At 54.4% G+C, this 10607-nt stretch overlaps 1 protein-coding gene and 1 long non-coding RNA gene across 2 annotated transcripts in view; one reads left to right on the top strand and one right to left on the bottom strand.

Moving 5' to 3' along the window:
• The window catches only part of TNN (tenascin N), a 33408-nt gene extending 29978 nt beyond the window's left edge, over positions 1–3430 (top strand). The window contains exons 17-18 of the mRNA XM_023753928.1: positions 1179–1342; positions 3262–3430. Of these exons, the coding sequence (XP_023609696.1) occupies positions 1179–1342; positions 3262–3402 (305 nt within the window). The 3' untranslated portion in view covers positions 3403–3430. The remainder of the gene's footprint in view (positions 1–1178; positions 1343–3261) is intronic.
• A 3450-nt stretch (positions 3431–6880) lies between these two features.
• On the bottom strand, positions 6881–9516 carry LOC106697204. The gene is made up of 2 exons (XR_001348251.2): positions 8717–9516; positions 6881–7356 (listed from the first exon to the last, which is right to left on the bottom strand). It is a non-coding gene; the product is annotated as an uncharacterized LOC106697204 (long non-coding RNA).
• Positions 9517–10607: the final 1091 nt, after the last annotated feature.

The following is a 10607-nucleotide window of genomic DNA, read 5'->3' on the forward strand; positions in this document are numbered from 1 at the left end:
TGTAAGAACAGTTCCTGAGACCCAGAGAGCTTCCATGTGGTGGGTGGAGGGGGGAGTCTGGTGACACGGTGACATGGAGGAGACGAGCTGGAGGGGTGGCCGCTGGATGAGCCTGTGGACTCTAACGTCTGTGAGTTTGCTTCCTCGTGGGACCAGGAGGCGCCCAGCCCAACCCAAAGGCTTGTTTGTGAAGGTGATCGGTAAACTCAGAGACCAGATATAATATGTTTATTATCATGAAAACAGCACTTAATTAAGCTTGGGATCGATATGGGCCCTCGCTGCCTTTTGTGAGCTGAATTAAAAAGGAAACTTATAAAAGGACCACACATGTGATGGGGAAATAGGAGAAAGGGGAGTAAAGTAATTACAGGTTTCCAGACACGATGACATGGAGCATGAACCTGTGTGCTGTGCTCAGAGAGCTCCAGAAGTTCATGTGTGGCAGGAGGTGTGAGGGAGGGTGAGGAGGAGACTCCTCAGGACCGCTGAGCTGGGCTTCGAAGATTGGTTAGGGTTTAACCATGGAGAGCAGGGAGAAAGTGGTGAGAGAGGCATGAACGAGGCTGGACCCGTGCGCTCCACAGACGGAAGCTGCCTGTGGGGACAGTGGGCTGAGATTGTGCATCGGGAACAGCCAAGTTACAGGTCTGCCAAGCCAGGGGCAGAAATTCACATCCTGTGGCAGGAAATAGGACGTGAGGCCTGAGAGGATGGGTGTTTAAGCCTCAGGAGGGCTAGGAAGGCTGCGGTGTGGATCAGGCCCAGAGAGGAGAGCAGGCCCCGGTAGCCCTGGTGGGGAGGGCGCCCAAGTGACCTGCAGGAGGAAGGGCGTGATGAGGGTACAGGGGATTGTCGGACCTGGCTCAGGGGATTCCGGGCTGGGCGGATGGCTGAGCAGAGACCGGGAGGATGGGAGGGGGTGGTCAGGTGCTATGGGAAGAATCATGAGTTTGTTTGGGGGTGTGGCTATTTCACAGGACTGTGACGCTTTTAAAGAGCGTGCTGTGAAGGCTGTTGGAGGACAAGGCCTGGAGTTTGGGTGGCAGACCCGGAAAGAGGACCTGTGACATAATGGACCGGGTCCTTGGTGTTTTCATGCTAGATTTGTTCCTGCTAAGTCCTCAACCCCTAGGTGGTGAACGTGGCCTCTCACCTCTCACATCTTCTCCCTGCAGGGGATGCTCTTTCTTACCACAACGGGTGGAAGTTTACAACTTTTGACAGAGACAACGACATCGCCCTCAGCAACTGTGCCCTGACGCACCATGGCGGCTGGTGGTACAAGAACTGCCACCTGGCCAACCCCAACGGCAGATACGGGGAGACCAAGCACAGTGAGGTAGGTGACTGGCTCTGCCCACGTTCAGTTCCCCAGGTGACTCCCTCCAGGCAGGTTAGTCTGCCTTCTCCTTCTGAGGCTCCCAGTCAGGGCAGGAGTTTGTTTCCAGGCTCCATGGCCTTGGGGTCAGGGCCCTCCCTGCCCACCTGCTCACCCCTCCCCACGGTCCTGAGGCCAGGCCCTCCCTGTTCACCTGCTCACCCCTCCCCATGGCCTTGGGGTCAGGGCCCGCCTGCCCACCTGCTCACCCCTCCCCAGTGCCCCACACTTTCCGCAGGTCGGTGAGAGCCCAGGCTGCCCATTCAGAATATTCACACACAATGTGGGTCCTGCTCCATCTCACTAGACGAGTTCCTACATGGACATGGTCTAACCCAGCTTGGGCTGCTATCACCAAACACTATAGACTGCGGGGCTCGAACAGACATTTGTTTCTCTTCTGGAGGCTGGGAGTCCAAGATCAAGGTGCAGGCAGGCTCGGGTCCTGGTAGAGCCCTGTCCTTTTCACGGTGCAGAGAGCTCTGCTTCTCGTCCCCTTCTTACAAGGGCACCAGTCCCACCTGGGGGAACCCACCCTCATGGCCTCATCTAACCCTGCTTACCTCCAACACCATCACACTGGGGGGTAGGGCTTCAACTAGTTCTCCCAGGTAAACCAGAGCTATTTTTCTCATGTCTTTGGACCACCAGGGAAACAAAGTCCTTTCTGCCCAAGCTCAGACCCATCTCTGGGCCCATTTCGTCCAGAACCAGCCAGTCTGCCCAGAGCTCTGTGCTGAGCACCCCCCCATTTCAGTGCGCAGAGGCACATCCTCGCAGCCACTGTCCCCTCTTGGCTCTGAAACTTTCCCATCCGCAGTGTCTCGAGCTTCCGTGACCCGTGAACATCGCCCTGACTCCTCACCGGCTATGGGCGTCTCCTGCCTGCTTCCTCACAGCTTCTTGATCATTGCACCTTTGTTCCTTCTCAGCATTAATCCGTGCCCTCCGTGCACTCTCTCGGAGTGCATCCTGGCTTTCTGCCTCCATCCCAGTCGGATCCTGGCCTCCAGGAAGCCCCGCCCCCGCACGCCTCTCGCCAATGGCACTGTAACAACTAGCACACCTGAAGCCCGGTGACATGATTGCTTTGGCCCTGACCCGGCAGCAGCCGGGCTGATCCCGGGGTGATTTTTCACAGGGAAGAAGGAAGGTGCCCCCGGGAAGCCGAGGCGGGTGGGCCCCGGCACCAAGGTGGCAGGCTGTGGCCCGACCCAGGGACGCCTGTGATCAGAGACCAGCTGTTTGCAATGAGCAGCCAGCGGGCCCCAAACCAAGCCCGTGTCTGCTAATAAAGGACATTCATCTGGTTAATGTGCTGCTCACAGTCAGCAGGGCGTTTATTTCCTGTTTATTATTTACCTCACAAATTAAAACACACAGAATTGGTCACTTGGGCTCTTTATTGGCCAGGTTGTGAGGTTATTAAGTGAATTAAATATTGTGCTCTCCAGTCAGAAGACATAAAATGAAATTTAGTTTTCAGCAGGCTGTTCGTTACCCCAGAGCTAATATCTAAACAGCCTAAATTGAAAATGATTCCACACAATAGGCCAATTAATATGTTTATTTTTGCCTTTAACTTTTTGGGAAGGAGAAGAGTGAGGCAAAGACAGTGTGATCATTGCTGGCCAGGCTGATCCTGTTATCTGAGCCCCTGCGCCTCCTGGGCTCACCCCCCCCACACCCCACCCCACAAGGGGGCTCTCAGCCTGTCTAACCCAAGCTGCCCAGCAGAGGGCGCAGGTTCCTAGATCAACCCTCACTTCCCTGAGGGCTCTCTCTGGCCCTGAGCAGTGAGGGTGTGGTTTCCCAGGCAAGGGACCCCCCCCCCCCCCCCCGCACCCATTCCTCTTCTTGATGTTGGATTTTTGATGTAGGGGGTGAACTGGGAGCCGTGGAAAGGACACGAATTCTCCATTCCTTATGTGGAGCTGAAGATCCGCCCTCAGGGCTACAGCGGGGAGCTCGTCCTGGGCAGGAAGAAGAGGACACTAGGAGAAAATTCTAGAACGTTCTGATGACCCATCTGAGCAATCATCGCATGAGGCAAGGCCGGCCGGGGTTGGGGCTGTGTAAGCTTGGGGTGGGGTGGGTCCTGGTGACTGGTTAGTGGAAGCTGGAGGGAAGTCAGCCCCTGGTTCCTGAGATGGCTGGTCACCAGCAGACACAGCCTGTCACCAAGCCCCAGGCCACCTGCATTCTCGTCCATCCACATTGGGGCCTGAAGGCCAGCTCAGTCGTGGTTGCCCAGTGAGTATGGGAGAGAATGACAAGGTCTTTCTTTTAGTCTTTCTTCAGTAACAAATATATAGGATTAGGGCAGAAAAAAACAGAATCCAGCGCTTTACCAACTGGAAAACTCTGGAAGTCGGTGTGTGAATATGAAGCTCCGCTAATACAAATCTTCTCTCTAGAAAGAAGCACCAAGGAGGTGTCCCTGACCAGGGCTGAGGTCGCCTGATGCTGTGACCTCCCGTGACACTGGGTTTTGAGGAAAAGGGTGTACACCTTCCCCTTTCCAAAGCTTGCTGGTGTGGTGAGGAGGAGTGACGGGAGCCAAAGGGACAAGATGGAGTCGCACTGAGCTGAGCCCTGACTAGCCCAGCTCGTGGGAACTACGCCTTCCAAGTTTCTGCTGTTTCAAGCATCCTCTCCCCAGCCCTTTGCATATTCACGTTCATAGGCCTGCATATGTTGTGAATAAATTCTCACTCGTTTCAACTTTAAGCCATTTGCCTCTTGATAACTGGTTGCTCCCCAAGTCTCTTTCCTGCGATTCCTGCTCAAGGCCCAGCCTCCCTCCCTTCCCCACCCACCCTGCTGGGAAAATTTTAAGGTTGTGCCCAGCGGTGTGGCTCAGCCCTGGGGTTTTTCAGAAAGTGCTCAGCATCCAAGGCTTGTTGTCGGAACAGACACGCGGTCAGACCCTTTCGGCTTATTTTCCTATCTCTTTGGAAGGTTTTTCTGTAGGGAAATCAGTGACCATTGAAGTAAGTCAAATTCCTCTTCAAGAAGAAAATACTAATAAACCACCTGATTTAAAACATTTGCCTTGTGTTCTTTTCCCCACATAAGTGCACTTGAATTCTAAATTTAACCCAAGTGTGAGTGAAGGCACAGTCTGTGCACTTTAGTGGGATAGGGTTGGCTGTGGTCTCTTGCATGATGGCAAATAATGGTATTTGGAAGCAGGAGGAGAGAGGGGGAAGGAGGACAACTGTCCCCTAAAAGCTGTAGTCTCCCTCCAGGACAAGGGTGTCCTTTATTGCCTCAGCTTTTCCTGGGTTTAACCTGTACTTTTGGAACTTTTTTTAAAATCAGCCTTTAAAATTTTAACCCCCCCCCCCCCCACACACACACACATTGAGCAATGCCATGGTCACTGCTAGATCTCACGGTGGGTGGTCTGAGTGACAGACATTCCAGAGCTGGGGCTGATCATTAAAAAATGCCCCACCTTGTTCTCTGACTCAAGAATTTAAGTGTCTGCCTGCCTCATACTAGGGGGGACAGAGGAGGCGAGCAAGCTGGACATGGTCCTTGCCCTGATGGAGTGCATACTATCATTCATTCATTCATTCATTCATTTGTTTGTTCAACACACTCTGAGTAAGCCCCAGTGTGAGCCAGCCCTCCTCTAGGCACTGCTGACCTTCACGTGACCAGCTCTGGCAGCTCCCACTCTGGGGCTGGAATGGGCTTCTTGGTAAACCTCGTCAGAGGGTCACACTCTTTCCTTAGAGTCAGGTCAGAGCCACTGGGGACAAACCAAAGAAAACCACAGCCTTCCTAGGCTGCCAGCCAGGCCCAGGCAGAAGCAGCGCACTCATTTGATGAAGTCTCCAAGCCATCGCCTATTCCATGTAGGACACTACACACCCCCTGCCCACAGCTCGGTGGGGACAGGCCTGGGACACACCATGACAGTGGGCAGTGAGGTGGGGAGAGCGAGTCAACAGTGATATGGATTGGATGCTGGGGGGGGGGGGGGCGGGTGACAGGAGGAGGGAAAGCGTCACAGGAGTGATGGGAGAGGGTCTGTGGGGATGCCCCTGAGTTTGCTGGGAGACAGGAGAGGCCTGGGAGGAGGCAGGGCACCCGGGAAAGGGAAGTCTGGTGTTGAGGGAGGAAGTGGTCTCTGGGTGAGGGGAGGAGTGCTTGGTGCGAGGCCAAGTGGGAGAGATGGGTAGGGACTCTGGTCTGGGCCACGTGGAAGCGTGGTTCTGGCTCCCGCTCTCCATCAGAATCAGCTGGAGCTGCTGTTCCCAGTTCCAGCTGGACCCTTGGCGCCTGCGCATTTAAAGCGCTGGGAGGCAGGGAGGGGGGTTCGCAGAAAGGGCAGCGGTTCACAGACAGGGGAGGGGCTGTGCACTGGGCCTGTGCCAGGAGGAGTGGGACAGGGGAGCTCAGACCGCAGAGCTCTTCAGGAGGGAGGATGAGAGGGTGTGAGGGCCACGGTGGCAAAGGCAGGGAGGGTCCTTCCCTGGCAGCTTAGAGCTGGTGTGGACAGTGGCGTCTGCTGGAATGGAGGCCCGGAGTTTGTTTGTCAGACGACAAGAGCTCTGCTTTTACGTGGAGAGCTCTCAGGGATTTGAGGATCATTAAAGCCAGAAACTGCTGAAGGGGCGGGAGAAAGACAAGATTGAAGGGGAGGCCTGGAAGGAAAAGGACCAGGTGTTGTGTGCGAAGAGAGGCCACCGACAGGGAGAAACGCAAATGGACGTACAGCGTGGCAGAAGGGAAAACAAGTGTAAACAATGAAAAGCTCCTGGCGAAACGTAATCGTTTGCTGAAGTCCTGCGTGAAAAAACGTCCAGGTCGTTCCCTTAAGCCTGTCCAGGGCGCTGGAGAGGAGCCGAAGGAACGCGGGTCAACGGGACCAGGGCCCCCGGCCGAGCAGGAGGCGCGCGGTGGCCAGCCCGGCCAGCAGGTGGCGGTGTCGCCCCGCTCCCACCACCTCCTCTCCTCTGTAAAGGTGAGTTCTGGGGAGTCCCCACTTTTCTTCCTTCCTGGATAGCATGGTCTTGAGAGTCGCCTGTGGGTCCAGCCTGTGCTTGGTGGTTGTGGAGGCAGCGTGGCTGCTGGACGAATGGTACCTGGGAAGTACCCGGAGAGATTGCCTAGTGAGCCTGGACTCCTCCTGGACCTGGTCTACTGGGCTGGCGGTGAGACAGGGGCTGGGGGCTCTCAGCTTGATGAAAGGCAAGGGGGGCACCCCCTAAAGGGGCTTCCGGCAGTTCCTAATATGCAAATAACTCCACTCCCCAAGGTCCTTCTGGCTGTGGGTACTTTCCACGGGCAGTGAGAATGGGCTGTTTCGATTCCAGTGTTACATGGGGAAGTTAGGTTCCCAGGCCAGCCCACAGAAGCCTGTTTATTCTTTATTACAGCAAATCGCAGGGCGCTGAGAAGGCAAGGACTAGAAAACAAAGGTTTTGGGGTGTTGTGGTTTAAATAAGAGAAGGTAACAGAATGGAATGAAAATGCTTCTCCGTGTTGGTAGGTGAAGACAATTAGCTTTAATCAGAGAGCGCTAAGAGAAAGATGCGGCTTGATGTGGAACCTCTAAAGGAGACATCTGGGCACTCGAGTCCTTTGTTGCACCAGGTGCGCCTGCAGGTGAACACGAAGGAGCCCAAACCAGCACATGGCAGGGCCCTGGGGGAGGCATTCGAGACTCTGCTCCGTTCCAGGTCTGGGGAGCTGTGTGCCTCCTCTGGGCCTCGTTTCTTCATTTGTAAAATGGCACCACCCCTGGCTTACACCCTGCATCGGTCACCTCAGGAATCAGATGGGATCCCGAGATGCTCTGTGTGTTATACAGCAGGCGGGAGAGGGGCCGGGGAGGGCCCGGATCTTCCGTCTCCATAACTTCATTCAAAACGTTTGGTTTTCCTTGGTGGAGGTGTCTCTCCAGCCAGCCCTAAGGTCTCCAGGCCGTGAATGGCCAGCAATGGGATTATCATGGTTCACTAATGGAAGAAAGAGGAAGAGCAGCATGAGAAACAGAGGCTATTAAAGGTGAAGGAGAATCTGTGCATTTAGGAACCGATTTCCTTGGGGAATGTAGGAATTGAGCTGTAAGTAGTGGAAGACAGGAACAGATAAGGCATGGGGGATGCCTGCCAGGGCAGCATTTCCCAAACAGTGTTCCTTGGAACCCTTGCTCCTCCAGGTGTGCTGAAAGAGGAGGTTTCATGGTCCAATCTGCTTGGGAAGACTGAGTTCAGCAGAGTGACACCTGTTTCTATTATCGCACCTGTTAGATGCTAATGTGATCCACGTGTGCGGATCTCAAGCAGCGGGATAGTCGCATATCTGACCATAGCATTTGTTTGTTTTCTGAGTATCTAGACCAGGGGTCCTCAAACTACGGCCCGCGGGCCACATGCAAATACAAATATTGTATTTGTTCCCGTTTTGTTTTTTTACTTCAAAATAAGATATGTGCAGTGTGCATAGGAATTTGTTCATAGTTGTTTTTTTTAAACTATAGTCCGGCCCTCCAACGGTCTGAGGGACAGTGAACTGGCCCCCTGTTTAAAAAGTTTGAGGACCCCTGATCTAGATAATCAAATGTAATTCAGAGACCACTAGCATTTACGTAGAGCGGTGATTTTCAACTGGTGTGCTGCAACAATTTTAAAAATATGCAATACCTGACCAGTCAGGACACTAACCTTTTCCCCGTAGATTGGCAAATAAAAAAATGCCAACAGCCAACACAACAATGGTGGCCTGGTGTGTCCGGCACAGGGTAAAAAACATCAAAAATGCTCACGGAATAAACATGGCCACCCTGAGTGACGTGGCCTAGGTATTTGAAAACATCTCTTTGAACCTAAGACAGAGACCAAAAGCTGTGTTGAAGTGACTTTCAGTCTTGTAATCCTGTGACTTTGAATTTGGTAATAATACTGGGGTCAAAGGTCCAGGAGCCAGCACGGAGGGTTCCTGTGAGTTGAGAGTTGTGGCATTGTCCAAGCCCATATCCACCCCAAGGTCAGGGCCAAGGCTGGGCAGGTGGAGCTGATGGCCTCCCCTCAGGTGTCACCAGCTGGAAGGGTGTGGGAGGGAGTCCTCGGGAAGTCCCGGAATCTGTGGGGATGGGCAGGGGGCAGGAACTCACCAGAACTCCAGACACTCCCCTGCCGTGGGGGGCAGGCAGAGGCCTTCCTTCCTCAGCCCTTGCTGATGGCCAGTGTATTGACCCCGACCCCCACGAGCTTCTGGACCCTGCTGTCCAGGGTGGTAGCCACTGGCCGCAGGTGGCTGCTGAGTGATTGGAACCTGGCGGGTGTAACTGGGCGCCTGCACCTTTACTGCCATTACCTTTCATTGCAAGAGCTGGATGTGGCTGACGCACGTGGCGGACAGTGTAGATCTGGGACTAGTCCATCGTTCCTGGTCCTGGTGCACAGCCCTGTGCTAGACGGTTTGATGACCAGCTTAGCATCACCGAGGGAGGGATCAGGAGCATCTAAGCCAGTGGTTCTCAACCTTCTGGCCCTTTAAATACAGTTCCTCATGTTGTGACCCAACCATAAAATTATTTTCATTGTTATTTCATAACTGTGATGTTGCTACTGTTATGAATCGTAATGTAAATATCTGATATGCAGGATGGTCTTAGGCGACCCCTGTGAAAGGGTCGTTCGACCGCCAAAGGGGTCGCGACCCACAGGTTGAGAACCGCTGGATTCTAAGCCATTGCATTTCATATGAGGCAAAGCTATGGCCAACTCGGAAAAAGACGGATATTTATACGCACATACACGTGTCTCTCTAGGATTTTGACTTCCCCCCTTCCCAGGACCCTAGTGGACTCATGAGTCTGTTATTGTGTGGTTTGTGCTGTTTTCCCCTTTTTCCTTGAGGAAGACATTGCCCAGCCTCCTGTAGGGAGCCTCTCTAGGTGCTGCCTGGGCGCCTCTGACGCCTGGACCCCCAGGCAGCTGCTCTGCAGGGCAGGGGCTGAGGGGGGTGGGGACAGTGCCCAGAGGGAATCCCTGCATCCGTCAATCCATCCGTCATTCGTGAGTGAGTGACGTGAGTGACGTCTGGGAGAGGTCATATCGAGTGTCAAGAAAGGAACTGTCTGGCTCCAGCAAGGAAGGAGGCCAGGCAGGGCTTTTATTAAATCAATTTTTCTGTTGATGTGTTTGAATTTTTCAGAAAAAAAAATACTGACAAATACTGTACAATTTGGACCACTATATTCTTCTCAAAAGGGTGACTACCCTTTCTCCATAGCCTTCCCTCCCCCCAAGAAACAGGAGAGCGAATCCCTGGAGAGCAGCAGCAGCAGCAGGGGAAGACCTGCTCTGACAGGGGCTGTGCTGGCTGGAGCTGGGTACACATCGAGGGGCTCCCCAGGCCTGTGCTGGGGGAGGAAGCCCCTTCCTTACTCCCTCGTTGTCCTTCATTAGCTTAAACCCCCCGAGAGGGGCCAGGCAGGCTCCCCTCAGAGGCACCCCTGCTGCCAGAGGCAGTTCTGGGACAGAGGCTGGGAAGGAAAGGAGCGAAAATGGAGATGAAGGAAGGGATGGAGCCAGGACAAGAGGGGATGGAGAAGATGAGAGAGAGAGAGAGAGAGAGAGAGAGAGAGAGAGAGATGATGCCTTGGGCTCCTTTCATGCCCCTTTATTCAACAGGCATATGAGGGCCTCTCCTGCCCCTGGCACTGTTGTAGGTACCCCAGGGAGGGTCGGGGGAGGCTGGGTGGGGAAAAGAGAGGCCTCGCTCAGGGCTTGGGTGTCCTGGGTCTGAGGCTTTGGAAGCAGCTGAGAGGTGCGTCCTGGTGTTTCGTGGCCGGAGCTGGAGCAGATGCACTAGATTAGGAGACAGCAGGGCCCTGCACCTGGAGATGGAGGCCTTGTCGTGGAGGTGACAAACACTGCTCTCTTAATTCAAATGAGCAGCCAGTTGCCACGGCAACCATGTTCCCGGTGATCTGCTCTCTGGGATCATATCTAACACCAGCCTCAGCCGCCAGCCCCCCCACGTCTGCCCAACTCATCCATCCAGGGGACTGCGAGGCACAGAGGGGAAGGCCGGTGTCCTGGGCAGCGGGAGGTGGGGAGATGACTGGCCGTCCTGTGATGCCCTGGGGACAGTCAGCTGCTCTGTGACAGGCTCTCCCTGTGGCACGGGGACAGGGAATCAGAGGGTGTAGCTTCTCTGGTCACAGGGGTTTAGGAGCCAGGGCCTGAGTGCCTGGGAG

This window comes from Myotis lucifugus, unplaced genomic scaffold (assembly GCF_000147115.1).
Source record: "Myotis lucifugus unplaced genomic scaffold, Myoluc2.0 scaffold_54, whole genome shotgun sequence".
NCBI classification, from domain to species: domain Eukaryota; kingdom Metazoa; phylum Chordata; class Mammalia; order Chiroptera; family Vespertilionidae; genus Myotis; species Myotis lucifugus.